Source organism: Polypterus senegalus, chromosome 11, assembly GCF_016835505.1.
Source record: "Polypterus senegalus isolate Bchr_013 chromosome 11, ASM1683550v1, whole genome shotgun sequence".
Taxonomy (NCBI): Eukaryota; Metazoa; Chordata; class Cladistia; order Polypteriformes; family Polypteridae; genus Polypterus; species Polypterus senegalus.
Window position 1 is genome coordinate 55390901 of NC_053164.1, and position 18371 is coordinate 55409271.

The window sequence follows — 18371 nt, forward strand, 5'->3', positions numbered from 1 at the left end:
CTCGAGTGAATTCCACTCCTTTTCTGATATGTTGAGGGAGAGATCCTTTTCCCATTGTCCTCTTGGATCTTTGAAAGGGAGGGACTGTAAAATGGTTTTATAAATTACAGAGATGCTGTCTAAGTCCTTAAAACTGATCAATATATTTTCCAGCATAGAGAGAGGTGGGAGATGAAGCAAATTGGAAGGTTCTGTTTAACAAAGTTTGTAATTTGAAGATAGTGAAAGAAATTTGTCGCTGGAAAGTTACATTTAGAATGTAATTGTTCGTAGGGTGCAAGGAAGTTGTCTATGTACAGATCTCTAAGTTATTTAATCTCAAATGTTTTCTAGACATTAAAAACTGCATGTTTGCGAGGGCTGAAAAAAGTGTTTGTCGTGCAGAGGTGCCATCGATAAAAGATTCTCTATCTTAAAATGCTTCCTACATTGGTTCAATATTCTGAGTGAGTGAAGCACTACTGGGTTATTAGTATATTGGCGATAATTTGCATTTATTGGGGTGCAAAGCAAGGAATATAAAGAGGAACTGCAGGATTTTACTTCTATTGCAGACCAAGCCTGTATATGTTCATCTGTTTGTATATGTTGTATGTTTGCTGCCCAGTAGTAAATTTGAAAGTTAGTTAGAGCCATGCCACCTTCTGTCTTTGGCCTTTGTAGGGTCGCTCTTTGGATACGTGGATGTTTTGAATTTCAAATAAATGTGGTTATGATTGAATCTAATTTCTTAAAGAATGATTTATTGATGTATATTGCTATATTTTGAAATAAAAAGAGAAGCTTACGGAGGATATTCATCTTCCATCCATCCATTTTCCAACCCGCTGAATCCGAACACAGGGTCATGGGGGTCTGCTGGAGCCAATCCCAGCCAACACAGGGCACAAGGCAGGAACCAATCCTGGGCAGGGTGCCAACCCACCCCAGGATATTCATCTTAACAATGTTAATTCTTCCAGCTAAAGTGAGATGAAGGGTTGACCATCTATGTAAGTCTTGCTTGATTTTTTCCATACAGACAGCAAAATTATGTTGATAAAAAGCTTTATGTTTACTTGTGATGTTTATCCCTAGATATTTAAACTGATCTCTGATGATAAAAGAGAAGGTGTCCAGTCTAATATTGTGTACTTGAGAATTCACTGGAAAGCGCACACTTTTAGTCAAATTAATTCTGAGATCAGAAATCTTTTGAAATTCTATTAGTATTGTAAGGATTGCAGGCACGGTATTTTGTGGATCTGATATACAGTATACAGTACCATGTCATCTGCATATAGAGAAGCTTTGAGTTCCAGTCCTTCTCTGATAATCCCCTTTATCTCATAAGGATTTCGACAGTGAACTGCCAGTGGCTCAATGTCAATTGCAAAAAGCAGTGGTAACAAGGGGCGACCTTGTCTGGTACCATGTTCTAGTTTAAAGTGGTCTGAATTAATGTTGTTAATACAAACTGAAGCTTCTGGATTGGTATACAGTAGTTTGATCCATGCAGAAATGTTCAGGCCAAACCCAAATTTCTCCAATGTAGTGTAAACGTAGTTCCATTCAAACATAACAAATGCTTTTTCTGCATCCAATGATAATAGTATCTCTGGGGTGTTTAAATTTGTGGGTGAATATATATATATATATATATATATATATATATATATATTCATATATATATATATATGTATTACATTAAACACTTCCATTAAAGCACTTTCTCCATCCTTCTAGGTAGGACTTTGGAGAGTATCTTAACATCCATCCATCCATCCATCCATTTTCTAACCCGCTGAAAGAACTTATTACAATGTGCATCATACAGACCAATCTCATTTCTTAACATCCTTATTCAGAAATGAGATTGGTCTGTATGATGCACATTGTAATAAGTTCTTTTTTTTTTAAGAAAGACGGTACTTAATGCTTGGCGAAAAGTTTAAGGTAGAATTTTAATGTATCTAGCTTCTGTAAATGTTACTAATAAAAGGTAAGCTAGCTGAGTTGAGAATTTCTTATAAAATTTGTCAGGGTAGCCATCAGGACCTGCTGCTTTCCCACTCTGAAGTGAATTTATAGAAACTAGTAATTCTGATAGTGCCAGAGGTTTATCCAAATTCCTCTGCACTAAGAGTATATATGTGTGAAATCTATAAAGAATCCAGAAATGCATAAGATTGTGTCTTGTCTTCTTTAAACTCTGCAGCATATAAGGATTTATAGTAGTCTCTAAATGTGTGCATTATATTTTTATGGTCAATGATTTTGTCTCCGTTTCTGTTGCTGGGATTGCATTGCAAACTTCTTGCTTGTGGATTTGTTGAGCTAAGACCTTATTAGCTTTCTCTCCATGCTCATAATAATAATGTCTTAATTTAAAAATGAGTTGTTCAGTTTCTTTTGTTGTTAAGAGGTTGAGTTCTGAATGCAGAGCTTGCCTTTTCCTATGAAGAGCCTCACTTGGATGCCTGGGATTTTCTTGATCTATTCTAGTAATGTAAAATGTCTTCTTAAATCTCCAGATGATACTAACTGTAAATAATCTGATTATGCACTTGTGGAAATTTAAATACATTTTTGTAATACTGATTGTTGTTAGTTTGTGTCAATAATATAATTTATATGTAAATTTGAAAAATAACATTCCTTTTTCCTGTCATGCCAATTTCAAGGACTGTTTAATGAGAAAAACATTACATTTTTGTATTGTTCTTTCATTATGTATAGATATTTTCACTACATACACTGCAAATTTGATGTATAATGGATTTCAGTATTGAAATGAAACAAAGAGAGTGCATGTTTTCAGAGATAAGAAGAAAGACAAGCAAGATAAAAAAAATGATTTGAGAAGAAATAAGATGTTAATCTGGAGGGAGCAGCATCAAACTTTAAGTCCTGCAGAATCATCTGCTTAAAAACTGATTCTGTCTCAACAAGGGCCAGATATCTGGACGGAAGAGGAAAAATACTTCTGTGGGCATTAAGCTATGTGTGGTCTGACAGGAAATTGGTGGTTATGTGAAAGGGCAGAATACAAAAAAGAATTCTGCAGGTTCTTTTTTTTTGTTTGTTTTGTGTTTTTTCTCAAGGGGCTTGAGTTTCTCTCTGAACCCAAAGATATATGTGCACAGTTAATGATGACTTCTTATTATCCTAGTGTGAGAGAACATGGGTGTGCAAATGTTTATGCCTTGCACCACACTTATGCTCCATCCACTACTGTATCCTGTGTATGTCTGAAGCTGCTAAGGTAGACTTCTGTCTGGTTTGGATTAAGTGAGGCTGAAAATGGCTAAATAACATTCAGTATTTAAACCAGGAAACACTGCTAGTCACTGCACTACTCTACCCCATTGAGGCCAACTGAAAATACTCATACTCGGTTACAGTACAAACTATCAGAAGAGTAAAATATTAACCAACATAAGATCCTGATTGCCATTTAGAAATAATTGCAAGTAGAAAAATATTTTCAAATTATTTAGATTTATTGATTATTAATAAATTGTATCTCTTTCAGAGTTGTATTTTTTGATATTATTCTTTAGTCATACAAGTACAAAATTGTCCTCTGGTAGCAACAGACATGAGGCAGGAACTTATTTTAAACAGACACCAGACAATTATGGGGCACGCAAAACTAGCCCATGAAAAAATTGAGAGTCATTCTGCAAAAATGTTCTTATCTCCACAGTTAACGAGAATGAGAAAGAAAACGAATATGCAGATGTGAATGAACTGAAAGCATTGGAAGAAAGTAGGTTTCACTCTCATTTGTCACCCTGAATCTGCTAGCATATGTGTTATCCACAAAGATATTAGCATACTGTGTATCTCAATTCTTTGATACAAATTGATTTTACAATCCCTGAATTAAAAATATTTTTTTAAGTAATTAACAATAGTGTTACCCCTTATTAATCAATTTCAAGTCTGTGTCTTAAAAAAATATTTTTTTTTGCTTAATATTAGGCCAGTTACCTTGATACATTGAACAAACAAATTAGGCTGATGAAACACAACCCTATTTTTAATAGAAATCATCAAATTCAAACTAAAATCTTGATAATCTATTTACTCTGAAAACTGAGATAAAGTTAACGAATATCTGTGTACAAAAAATGAGCAGTGAAAATCATAAAGAACTGAATCTTAAGATTTTCATTGAAATGTCACTTGCATCTACAGATAATGCTGACCTTAAAGAATCTGATTATGCAGTTGTGAAAAAGTCAGCCTCAATTTCTGCAGAGGGTGGTAAGTATTCTATTCATACATTGACTGGTTTACATTTTACAAATCCAGAAAACATTCACTAAAACGCTGAATGAGTTTTTGATAGTTATGCAAAATAAGGTCGATGGAGATCAGAATATCATGGGTCTTTACTGGGTAGCAACACAAATATTCTGGAATCTTTCCATTAAGAGCTTTGCTAGTAGGTAACAGGTCTTGAAGTTGTTTGTCAAATAAATAACATGCCACTATAGATGAGGTTACTGTATCTTTTAAGTCATTAAAGCAGCATGTTCAGCCAGTTGCATTGTACTGATAACTGGAAGTAGGAGTACAACTGAAAATAGAACTATGCAATCCAACACTGAGGTAATGATATGAAAAAACTTTTTCATTGCAGAAGTTCAAGGTAAAAATGACCCTGACTATGCAGAAGTAGGCAGATCAAGTAAGGATACAAATGGTAAGATTGCAATCTAAAAAGAAGAAAGCAATGTATTAAACATTAATGGGTTGAGAATGTATTGTATCTTAACTGTTTCAGGCTCTTGTGAAGATAAATGAATGTAAATGTGAACATAAAGGCAAAAATGTAATAAATGTGCCCTTAATTGGGAAACCATATCCTGAATCATTTTAGTGAACCCTGGTGTGCTCAAATTGAAGCTTCCGTAACTTGTAAACTGTGAGGTTTCTTGGGGAGCCTGTCAACTACCTGTTTACGAAAAGGAGTAACTTGATTCCAGGCTTCTTGGTCAGGAACCTCATAGTTTTGTAGTGAATTGTGAGTGGAACATTGACCTTATTCCTGTCCTTCCTACAACAACAACAACAACAACAACATTTATTTATATAGCACATTTTCATACAAACAGTAGCTCAAAGTGCTTTACATAATAAAGAATAGAAAAATAAAGGACACAATAAGAAAACAAAATAAGTCAACATTAACTAATATAGAATAAGAGTAAGGTCCAATGGCCAGGGGGGACAGAAAAAACAAAAAACTCCAGACGGCTGGAGAAAAAATAAAATCTGTAGGGATTCCAGACCATGAGACCACCCCCAGTCCCCTCTGGGCATTCTACCTAACATAAATGAAACAGTCCTCTTTGGATTTAGGATTCTCACGGAAGGGCTTGATGATGATGATGGTCACGTAGACTTCTGCCTTTTAATCCATTCATCATTGTTGGAGCATCATGAAGCTTTGAGTAGGTGGAGGTGGCGCAGGCCACCACCACAAAGAAACCGGAAAAAAGAAACAGAAGAGAGAGTAAACACAACCTCAACTTAACTTGAAAGTACAAGTTAGTGTCAGATTTCCTAGTGTCACTGTGCTATCACCAGTTGGCCAGATGATATTTTGCCCTGTATGAAGCCTACACAGTTGTGGATTAAACATTATAGTCTTGCATAACGTTTTTCAGACAAACATAGCCCAGGAATTAACTCTGGCCTTCAATGAAACAACCAGTAACAGCACTCATTGTATTTTATAAGTATAAAAAAACTTTAAACTGTACAAGTCAAGTCAAGTTGGGGAGCATAAACTGGTACAGTGCATTGCCGCACCCACTAAACGACGAAACAACTCGGGATCCTGGTTTGCAACCCCCCCAGTCAGATACGTGGCCCAGTTTCACCCTCTGGAAATGACCCTCTGTCTACCGCAGCCAGGTGTTATGTAAGCAATCCCTTGGCCAGGTCCAGCCATTTGGGTCCCCAACAATGAGGATCTTACGAGCTGGATCACCCTCGTGGAAACGCGCCACATGGACGTAGTGCCGTAACTGACGCTCCCTCACAATGCAGATAATGTGCCTCATTCGGGACTCCATGGGCAACCGCTCTTTTCACATAAAGTCAAACCAATGATACCCAAGGATTTTCTGGAGAGACACAGTACCAAAGAAGTCCAGTCTTCATCTCAGGTCACTGGATAGGATCCATGTCTCACAACTATATACCAAGACAGGAAGCACCAGGACTTTAAGAGACTTGGACCTTCGTCCCTTTTGCATAGATATTGGGAGCGCCACACACCCCTTTTCCAGAGACCTGACTTCATAGGAAGAGTCACCAGAGACATGAATGTCACTGCCAAGCTAAGTAAACCTCTCGACAAGGTCGACACTCTCTCCACAAACAGACACACTGCTGATGGCCGTGCCTAAGAATGTGAATTTATATTTTTATTACATTTGCCTTATGCTTCCAGACTAAAAAATGTAGCGTCTTGAAAATCATGCATTGGATGTTAATCATTAAATTTGTTTCAATAAGTCTAAGAAAGTCAAGACATTTATTCCTGCAAGAAAAATGAGATGTTTCTTGATCCTGTAGGTTGCCCCAGTGAAGATGTAAATTCCATATGATGTATAATGGCCCACAGGTATTGCAAATTAATTTATGGATAGGGGATAGGGCCAGCATCTTCTAAAGATATATGGTGTCTCACATACCTTCATAGTTACATATCTGTGGCCTTCAGTCTCTGTCTTGCGTTCTCCAGGAATGTTAAAATATACTAGTTTCGAGGTAACGTATTTCTATGTTTGATGAGATTAGGAATGTATGAAAAATAAAGAAACTGCTAGCCTCATGCTTATATATTCAATCTAAATGAATATTTTTGCAGGTGGACAGATTATAACAGAGTCTGACTATGCAAATGTAGATGAACTAAAATTGGCAGAAACTGGTAAGGTTTTAAATATTTGCATTTTAGCTTCTTTTTTTCAACAGTTGGCACTAAGTTCTCTTTACGTTCCTCTTCACAAAGGAAATGTATATAACACTTTAAAATAATATTTATACATTTTTAAATACTGTAAGTTTACAAGATGTACTTCAGTATATTTTTTTTTGTCATAAACTACATTAGTTTTTAAGATGTCAAATGTTGATACTGTCCCTGCAGTTCTAAAACAGGCTCATGGATGTTTGCAGGATTTGATAAAAGTCCAAAATATTTTGTTCTGTACATCATTTGATTGATTAAAATGAACTACTCCCTGTGTCCATCATTTATCTAGTAGCAGAAATGTTTTCTAATAGCCTTGACTTTACATACCATCCTTGCCCACCTGGACAAAAGTGACAAATACGTGAAACTGCTGTTTGTAGATTACAGCTCAGCATTTAACACTATAATTCCCTCAAAGCTCTGGCAGATGGATCCTGAACTTTCTGTGGATTTGGCATCAGGCGATTAGACATGGGAGTCCGCCAGCTATGGTGTACTAAGTCCTCTCCTATATTCTCTCTACACCCATGACTGTATGGCTAGGTACAGGTCTAACATTATTGTGAAGTTTCATGATGACTCAACGGTAGTAGGTCTCATATTGATAGCAATGAGATTAAATGCAGAGAGGAAAATCAGAGCCCTAACCCATTATTGCCAGGATAACTGCCTCTCCCTCAGTTTTGCCAAGACTAAAGAGGTAATAGAGGATTTCTGAAAGTAAGAATGCATAAACTCCACTCTCGAACTCAGTGGGACTACTGTGGAAACAGTAAGCAGTTTTAAATTCCATGGTGTACATATCACCAAAGACCTAACATGAACTGTTCACACTAAAAATGTGGTGAATAAGGCTCAACAATGCCTTTTTTATCTCATGCGGCTGAAGAGGTTGGGCATGAGCCCTCGTACCCTCAGATCATTTTACTCCTGCACCTTTGAAAACATCCTAACTGGATGCGTCATTGTTTGGTATAGGAACTGCACTGCCATTAACCGCAAAGCCTTGCAGAGGGTAATGCATCCTGCGCAACAAATCATTGGAGGTTCTGTTCCCAACCTACAAAACATGCAATAATCCCGGCCATCCAAGTAATGAACTGTTCTCAGTATTACCTTCAGGCAGGCAGTACCATATATAACACACACATCCATGCTGCTGACTTAGTATTTGCAAATTCCATTGTACCACATATTTTTTCTGTTTTTAGTATGTATTGTATAGAGTACAAGTTTAATTGTTTGCTTATGTAATGTGTTTATTTTTGCACAATGTGTAATCAATGAATTCATATTTACATGTATTATAACGTGTATACTACTGTATATTGTCAGTATTTCTGTACTACTGTGGCCCTTGCATACAAGTTTTTAACTCACTTGTACATTAATGTTATATAAAAGGTGTCCTGACTTGACTGTGCTATGGTTATAACAGTAAAAATAAAGAAAGAATCCTCTATGTTTTACTGTTATCTCCAGAATCATTCATTTATAATGTTGATTGCAATAGCATAGTTTGCACTGATGCCTCTCAGGTGCAAGAGTGCTGGTTTGAATTCTGTTGCTGGGATAGGCTCCATCTCCCTAAGCTGTGTAATGAAGAAACAGAGGTGAATTAACTTTGTACACATTTTATAGTACATGAATTTATGTCCAATTACAGATGGAATAAATGCTGAAAAGTCTGACGATGCTTTTGTGAATACCACACAATCAGATGATAAAGGTACAGTATGCATGTACTGTAGATGGTATAATATATGTATATAAATCTCATTATAATCATATGAAGACTTTGATTTTAATGCTAATTTTAATTATTTATCTTTATTGCTCAAAAGCTGAACTGAGTTCTTTCCTTTGTAAGAGAAGGGAAATGTCTTTCATTTCCTTTTTCAGGAATCTGGAATTTTATACCAGTTCAATCCCATTTAAATAAAGCAGTACCCTGACTTTTTGTTTCATCACTACAACTACAAGTTTACATTTAGCTATTTTAATTTTCATATCTCCATCTCTATAAAAAGTGTGCATTTGACATATAAGTTGTCGTTATTGTGTGCACTTGATGATAAGAACAATGACTTGCAACTGACAATGTCAATATCTTTCAATCAGAAGAAATGATTGCTTCAATCAGTTATGATGAAATTAATTCCCTTCATTGCACTTTGCTTCAGTTGAGATATCTCAGAATGGCAAATGATGCTGAGTCAACAGTGGGCTCTTGAGATTGATTGATCTGCTTTTAAGTTTTCTAACGTCTCCTTATCCTAACCTTCTGCTTGCTCTACTTGTTGTAATGGCCAGTATTTAAAGTTGTATAATACTGAAATGTGAGAAAATTAAAAAGTTCATGAAGTAAAAAGCTTTTTGTTCAAATTTTTAAAAACAATTTTAAAAAGTGTTCAAGTAAATTTTCTAACCACCCTCTTTTTTTATTTTTATAAAAGTACTTCCAATGAACAATACTGCTTTTCAATGGCAGGCAGCACACTACGGCATGTCCATTCGCCGCCATTAGATGTTTCAAACACTTGTATGCTACAGTTCTGCATCACCCCTTACAGTAGTCATTCATGAGAATATTATGCTATGTTAAGAAAGCTTCAGAGTAAATTTCTTGAAGCATAAAAGTTCAGTAATTGGATCTTATCCTAATTTTTCAAACAGTGTGACAGAGGCACGACCGAGCCCCAAACCCACCCTGGACACAATCAACACAAATGAAGGCACAGAGGTTTTTATTATCAAAATACCTCAAAAAGGGTTCTTCCAAGGTTGCACAAGCATAGTAATAAACAAATTCCCATCATGCCCTGCAGATATCAATATGGTTACTGAGGTCCCGGGATGCTGACATCTAGCGGATGAGGGATAAACATATTCTAAAATAGGAGCCTTCCCCCACTGCTACTTTGTTTTGCTCTCCTGTCTGGGTAAGGGTCTCATACCCATTCCGGATGGGATGCCAGATAATCCTGCCTGGCCGTTACAATAGGTTCATAGGGCCTTTATTATTCCATGTTAAGAGTGCAATGAAATGCATTACTTGTATACCTATGAACAATACACTACCTGAAAAAAATAAAATTCAAATCTGTGATGTTACAGATGCAACAAATATTGTAGAACCAAACTACACAGAATTTTGTGAAATCCAAGCAACTCAGAATGGTAAGCGTTTAAGGTTTGGATTATGAAAATGTTTCTTCTGATGGCTATTTCTAAAGAGATATTTGTAAGAATAAAACTAGGTTGGTGTTCATTATATATACGTATTGGAAAAGAGGATTCAGCAAATGGTCTGTGGTTTCAACATATTTGACTGGTACCCTGTCCAGATGTTAAGCCTGCTGGGACAGATTTCTGCTGCCCCATGATGCTGCCCTAGGTATAAGGGTTAAGACAATGGATGGGTGTAATACTGAGTATTATTTCATTATAGGCTGAATAAAAAGTAGTTTTTTAATAAAATACATTTTGAATTCATGGTGAAAAGTATGAAAAATCTAAGGGCTATCTAAAATTGATAGTAAACAATTTACTGTGTATAATAATCAATTAGATCAAACATGAATGCAGGTATTGAGGCTAATAATAATAATGACATAATGGAAAAGTGCCAGGGGATGTTCTAGGTGTTATTATATGTATTCACTGGCAGTTAGGTGTTATTTATCTGCTTCACTCATAAAATGTCATAAAATTTTGTGAACATGGAATTAAGCTTTATTCAATTTGGTTTTGCAGTATGAAAACAAAAGGAGAAACATATACTGTACTCCTTCTGTTACATTAAATTATATTCAAGAAAGCAACAATGCAAAAATAACTATACATTTAAAATTGTTTTAGAGAATAACAGAGAATCAGTCTATAACGATGTGCAGTCTTTGGAAGATGAGGAAGAAGGTAAGTCTATTATATGTATGACATTCTGACACCCATTTTGTACAGTGATCAACAATACACATATTCAAAAGTAAGATCATTTTATTGTTATAGTACACGTGAATGTATTAAATTAGATACAAATTTTATATTGAAATTATTATTAAATCGGTCTCATTCCAAATCATTGTATTTGGGCTAAAAGACCAATTTTTTTTTTTTTATGAAATTATTTCAATGACTTACTGTCATTTACAATAGCTTAGGTTATAGACTCCTATATCAATGAATAAACTCCTATCAATGAATAGGCTAACCTAGGCTGCAACCTAGGGCCCCCTAATTGAAAACAACTTGGATTCATTTCTTACATTAACTGCAGGAATGGATTGGCCATTGGGACTAACAGGACAAATCCCACCATGCGCTCCTTCTCTGTGCAGCACTGTTGAGCTAAAAGCTGTAAAGAGCAAGTGTGGGGACGAGGGAGAGACATGAGTGGTCCACGCTGCATCTTCCATGCACTTGTCCCATCGTGTGATCGTACTAACTCTCGTCCACTAAACAGCAATTTATACCCAAGGGATTGTAGCAGAGTCAACGTGCAGAAGTGGTTAGTATAATGAAATTTGTTCTTGCCCATCTCCTAAGAAAGGTTAACAAAAATGCAATACAAAAAATTACCATATATATATATATATTTACTGACAACACATAAACAGGAACAACGTAATGCCATCAGAAGGAAGGACCCATAAAAATACACATAGTCAAGTTGTATCGGACACTGTGCAAGAAAAATTCAGAGCTAATACTAAGAGTGCCAGTGAGCTGGCTGAGTCATGGCCATCAAATGAAAATGCCATTAACAGACACTTGGACTTAAACCCAGCATATGCAGACTTAAAACATACACTCAAATAATAAAAAAGACTTTATAATCACTGAACCACACCTTATTAATTCACCTTCCCGCTTACAAACCCACTCCCCCATTTGCAATATATTGCCTTTGATTCCTTGTAAGTCTAATCATTTTCCTCTGATGATGACAGCTGGTTGGTTGTCGAAAGCTTAAGAATAAAAAAACTGTTTTAAGATATGTGATTCATTTTCTCCCTTTGTGGATTTCTAGCTACCAATACTATTATATACATGTAGTATATATGTATATAGTAAATTAAAAAATATCTGGCCAAAAAAAAAGACAGCACTGTTAGTCATTGTTGCTGCTATCATATGATGGGTCTAAAAACCAGATTGGTGTTTCATAGGCCACATTTCTATGACACATAACATATTGTTACATTGTTATGTTAAAAGCAATGTTGTATGTGCCAAGGGCCACACAGTGATTCTCATGTCATGGTTACTATGTGTCACTACTTGAAGGTAAGGTACAGAGAGGTAGGTGATTTTTATTAACAGAAAGGTCATGGGGGGGCTGAAGCTGGCTCAGTCTAGGGGTCCCAGGTTAGTTGATCCACCCCTGGTAACCTGAGAGGTTAAGCACTATTTAACTATTGTGTGATTTATAACAAAACCGCAGGGGTAAAATAGGTAGCTTAGCATGTTTAGCATAAATAATATTTCATATTCAACCTCAGAGGCTAAGCGCCATTTCCTTAGTATGCATGTAAGAGTAAAAGCTCAAAGACTAGGCAGCCTAACTTGAAACGTGTTACATATAACTCAAAATGTCACTATTAAAGAATACTAACCAAATATGAATATTCAGACTGTGGAAAGCAGAGGCTGAATTCCAGCATGTGTCTGCAGAGAAAGGGCTACATCGTTTTATCATTAATTACAATTATATCAGGCAAATAATCATAAAAAATCAATTATGGAAAATTTATTAATAGCAAGCTTAAAACTATATACAGTAACACAATTATGAAAAATATTGAAATAAAGAATGTTAGAATAGCATGGAGGTGCATTCTGGAAGACAAGGTTACTCATCTTCTGTTTGTACATTGAACTTTATCATTTTATACACTATGAATACCTAACATAAAGGCCATGTCTATAAAGACATTCCACAATTCCTAGAAATTCTAAAATTTATTGCTCTGTGAGGACATAAGAAAAAGAGTCCACCTTTCCTTGGAGTCAAACAGTTCTTAATGCCTCACTGTGTCTGTGACAGCCAAGCCATAAGTTTTCTTTCTTTTTTATTTTCTTCTTTATCCAAAACAAAATGTGTGTGTAAATTTATTTATTTATCTGCCTACTTGTGCATTTTTTTTATTTGAAGAGCTTATGTAATTCCCCCTGTGGACTAATAAAGTTCTGTCTATTGACAGTTACATACTGTATATGTAATGACTGAACAGGGGCAATATGAAACCACAACTTAGGATAACCTTATTGTAGCACACAATATACAGTCAATTGGAGGATGAAATGGAAGAAAATGAACATAACAACAACAACATTTATTTATATAGCACATTTTAATACAAAAAGTAATTCAAAGTGCTTTATATAATGAAGAATAGAAAAATAAAAGACACAGTAAGAAAAATTAAATAAGTCAACATTAATTAACATAGAATAAGTAAGGTCCGATGGCCAGGGTGGACAGAAAAAACAAAAAAAAAACTCCAGAGAGCTGGAGAAAAAAATAAAATCTGTAGGGATTCCAGACCATTAAACTGCCCAGTCAAACCCAGTATAAGGAAAAAACAACACAATACTTTTTAGTGTACGTGTTCTTAACTAATATATATTAATGTGACAATATCCTTTATTTAACAAATTACTACAAACTTGTGCAGTAAAATGAACAGAAAATAATAACATTAATAAGTAAACAGCATTAAAATACACGGGTGCCACACAGACTTGTTAAAAAAAAAAAAAACAAACTGAACAAAAATATGCCAGTATAAGTATTATAACTTAAGGGAAACAATATAATAAAGATTATTATTTTGGCAAATACTCCTGGGATGACACGCTAACAACTCAAAAAGAAGATAAATATTTAATTCAACCTTTCTTTTCCACAATTCCCTAGGCCTCCTTTTCACCAAGTATGCCTTCTTGGAGATAATTCTGGTTCCCTTTTAATCACACAAAAGCTCCTGTAAAAACTACACTTCATTAGAGGCTGTTCAGAAAGTTGGAACAAAGCACCCAAAAATTGCTGCTGCCCATTACAGGCTTGATGGAATTCCTTCAGTATATCTCCAGTCAAGACCCCTTTAATTTAAAATTCTGGACAGTACCATCATGTATGTAGGTATACATGTATGTATATCTATCCATCTATCTATGCCAAATAAATATGATAAAGATTTTAGGACCTACATGGTTCCATGCTTAATGTCCAACAAAGAAAGCTGCCAAAAAAAAAGAAAAGAAAATGAAAGGTTCGGGACAGTTATGGTCTGAGTTTAGAATATTCTAAGTAGGAAACTTTTCTGAAGTTGGAGCTCTGCTCTTTGCAGGTGCAAGAATAAAAAACCACCATTCCTCGATCTCTTAAATGTTTGCTATTACAGGTCTTCGTTTTGGGTCTGTCATCCATTCTATAGGTAAAAAGGGAGAAGAAGTCAATAACTGGGCTACTCACTCTCCTGGGGCCTCATGCATAACACAGTGCATAGAATTCACACTATAACATGGCATAAGCACAAAAGCGGAAATGTTCGTACGCACAAAAAAATCTAGATGCATAAATCTGTTCGAACACCAACTTCCACGTTATAAGAAAATAAGAAAGTTGTCAGATATCAAAGTCGTCGTGAAAAGGCAAGTCATAGCCCACCGTCTGGGTGTCATATGAAAGCTTATTAGGGTACAATGGAAAAAAAAAAATAGGCACATAGTGGGAAAACAGCATGAAATGTCAACTTTAATCACGTAGTTTATTTTGTCATTAAAGTAGAACATCATAGGAAAAAGTTGTAAAATGGATGTTACTTTTATGTTCCTGAATATCTGCAGATGTTCTTTTAGTTATTCATTGCAAAAAGGCACAGAAGATCACAGTGCCACCTCATAGCCTTTTGTCAATCCAGTCTGTAGATAGCAGTTTGTCTGTGTGGGGTGCACCTGTTTGTGCAGATGTCCAGAAATTACTTCAGTATTGAAATGCTTTCTATGTTATACATTTTTATCTGCTAGTTGCACAGCAGAATTGCATTTGTAATAAAGTTAACATTCACATAAGCTTTGACTAATAGCTGGTATTCACTGTAGATGTTTAAATTATTCTTCATACATATTCAAATCTGCAATAGTACCAAGTTACATCTGTTTAAAGTTTGAAGGTGTTGAAGCCGAATTGTGTTACTAAGAGGGAAATGAAATCTTACCTTGATACACTGAGCATCATGTACATTTAAATTTAAAATTGTACTTTTGTCCAAAGTAACTTATAAAAGAGGTCAACATAATCGAGTAACGCCAGTCTGGGAGACTATCTGGGAACAAGTGTTACAGGACAAGGTCATAAAATTGACCATTACAAGAGAAAAGCTCAGAACAAAAATAAGTGTGTTACAATTCCTAGGTAATAAAACCTAGCAGCAATCTATTACACAAAAATTCACTGAACAAGAGAGTATTTAGACCCTTTTTAAACATATTTAGGGAGTTAGAATTCTGAATGGAAGAGGGCAGCTTGTTCCACCTGCAAGGAGCTACACGTGTAATGTGTCTGGACTGAGATTTATTGCCACGCTGAGGTTGCATCACCAGATGCCATTCATCAGCAGACCTGAGTAATCACGAAGAAGCATAGGACCACCTAAGTGTCTCCATATATATTAGGTGTTGATCCATTGACTATGAAGGCAATTAACATAACTTGAATGCATTACTTGCCAATGCAGGTGGTCAATGTAGTGGTCTGAAGAGAGCAGCAACATGTACCCCACCTCTGCTGGATGGACACAAGATATTCCAGTACATTTTGAATCATCTGCAGTGGCTTAGTGACACATGCTGGTGCTCCTGCCAGTAGAGGATTGCAGTAATCCAGTGACAAGACCAAAGCCTGGACCAGGGGATGTACTGGATCCTCTGTTAGAAATGGTCTAATCTTGTGGATATGGTATAGAATGAATACTGCAAGACCAAGGGACTGCAGAAACATGGTCCCCAAAGCTGGTCATCAATCTTTGGCCCAAGGTTGCATATGAACTTGGTGTGTGTCAGTAATAATACACCAAGCTGAACAGAGATGGAGTGCTGAACAGAATGGGGCAAGCTGGGATAACAAGGAGGTCCATTTTTGCCAAGCTGAGCTTGAGATGGTGTTTCTTAATCTAGGTTGCACTATATGTGAGACATCCAATGATTCTAGCCAATATTGTGTAGTCATCTGGAGGAAACTACAGGTATAGCTCTCTGTCATCAGCATAGCCCTGTCAGAGGAACCATGGGACTGGATGATAGGGCTCAGTGAGGATGTGTACAGGGAGAAGAGGAAAGGGCCTAGCACCGATCTTTGAGGAACCCTTATGTTTGCCTGGTTCACCCCTGACATCTCTTGTGTATACAGTATATATAGTATGTATAATTATAACTATAGTATAATGCAGGATGAATGTATTTATTATTTTTAATAATAAAATAATTAAGAAAGTGTCAAGGCATGTGCTACTTTTAGTTTGTTGCTATTTATTTACTTTACACCTGAAACATTTGATGCTACCAAATTTTATTAGAATAGCATTATACATTCCATAATAAGGATTTAAGTAAATCAAATACACTTTGAAAAGGAATAATTCAAATATGTCTGTACATTTTAACTTATTTTAGATAACAACAGAGTGACAGTCAATGATGTGGGGCAGTCACTGAAAGATGTGGAAGAAGGTAGGTCACCCTTTTTTTATACTGATCAACATATACATGTGAGATTTTTTTATTCTTATGGAAAATACGTATTCATGCATCAAGGTATGCTTGTTTGGTGAGCAGTGCTGCTGCCTCATGGGTTTGAATCCCATACCCAGTTATTATCAACTTGGTGCTTGCACAGTGTTTGGATTTTTTTCTCTTTTACCTCTGGTTTTTCTCAGATCTCCCCAAAGACGTGCAGGTTAGGGTCACTGTCGACTTCATACTGGCTGCAGCCGTAATCTGATTCTGGGTGTGTGCGTAAGTGAGGCCTGCAATGGACAGGTGCCATGTTCGGAAGTGTTTACAGCCTTGTGTTTAGCACTGTGAGGATACCCTCATAAATATAAAGCATATTTTGACTATGAATTTAGGATCAGATATTCTTATGGGTTGTAGTAAAATATAGAAGACAAACCAAGAGAACAGAGAGTAGTTTTCTTAAAGCTTGTGTGGATTAACCAAATTTTAAGTGTGAAAAGTTAACAATAACCTAATGAACTCAACCCAGTTAAACAAATAATTACAGTAGGACTGGATGTTTAAATATTTTATTTAGAGCTCAGGCCTGATTTTGGCCGGGTGTGTGTAAATAAATTTGACTAACTTAGGCACTTACTGTCTCACTAAAGTTGTAAGCTTAGAAATTCTAGAGAAATGTCATTCCATGGTGAAAGGTTAATGCAGAATGTGGGGCACCATCAAACTACAACCAAATGTATCTGGACGATCATCAACAGTTCTGGAACAACTCTTTCTCTCAATATGTACTGTAGAACACTTTGTCTGGAAAAATGCTAGCATTGCATTTCTGTGACAAAACCCAAGTAACAACAATTAAGGCTGGTAGTGGTAGAGGAAGAGCTATGTTCTGGAAATTCTTTGCTGTATCAGGACTGGAGTAATTTGCTGTCACTAAAAGAACTTTAAATTCTGTTTCAGAGATTCTTCAAGGTGAAGCTGAAATGGAGCAGAACCACACAACATGACAATTTAATGAAACACATAAACATGTCTACGAAAGAACAGTTTAAAGAAAAAAATTAAACACTAGAATTTTGAAAAGGTTTCATCAAAGTCCACAAGTAAATCCCATTAAAATATTGAGCTATGATCAATATGGAACTGTTTGTGCTTGTAAATCTGCAAATGTAGCTGAAATTTAGCAGTTCTTCAAGAAGAAGCTTGACAAACTTCATCACGGCCCTCTATGAAAGTGTTCATTAACTTATTTGGGGTTGCAGTTGTTGGGGTAAAGGTGAAGCAAGTAATTTTTGAATCTAATAGGGCAAGTAGTTATTACATGGGGTAATAACTTTTAATCATAAATTAATGTAAAAAAGTATAGGCACAGTTAGTATGTATGTTAAGCATTTACTTATACACCTTTTGTGACATGAGTCCATTTTTCCATTGTTATGTTTCTGTTAAACATCAGAATGCAACACGGCAGAAAATGAGAAAAGCAGACTGGGCAAATTTTAAGCTTTTATACATAATTTTATAAATAATATATGTTGAAGTAATGTGTGCAGATTGGCAGCATCATTTTCTCTTCAAGGCTTGACGTATTCAGCAACAGAGTAGTATACAAAGCCCTTGCTGTACTCCTTGCTTACTTATGATTGTGTGG

General features: G+C 35.8%; 1 protein-coding gene across 5 annotated transcripts in view; it reads left to right on the plus strand.

The window, feature by feature from the left end:
* Nucleotides 1-17860, plus strand: part of LOC120539006 (myb-like protein X) — a 65974-nt gene extending 48114 nt beyond the window's left edge. For 4 of the 5 annotated variants that reach the window (XM_039768678.1, XM_039768679.1, XM_039768681.1 and 1 more), the window contains 9 exons: nt 3689-3751; nt 4183-4251; nt 4631-4693; nt 6872-6934; nt 8646-8708; nt 10097-10159; nt 10841-10897; nt 16658-16714; nt 17681-17860. In XM_039768678.1, the coding sequence (XP_039624612.1) occupies nt 3689-3751; nt 4183-4251; nt 4631-4693; nt 6872-6934; nt 8646-8708; nt 10097-10159; nt 10841-10897; nt 16658-16714; nt 17681-17727 (545 nt within the window). In that variant the 3' untranslated portion in view covers nt 17728-17860. The remainder of the gene's footprint in view (nt 1-3688; nt 3752-4182; nt 4252-4630; nt 4694-6871; nt 6935-8645; nt 8709-10096; nt 10160-10840; nt 10898-16657; nt 16715-17680) is intronic. The other variant, XM_039768680.1, reaches the window with a different exon arrangement.
* Nucleotides 17861-18371: the final 511 nt, after the last annotated feature.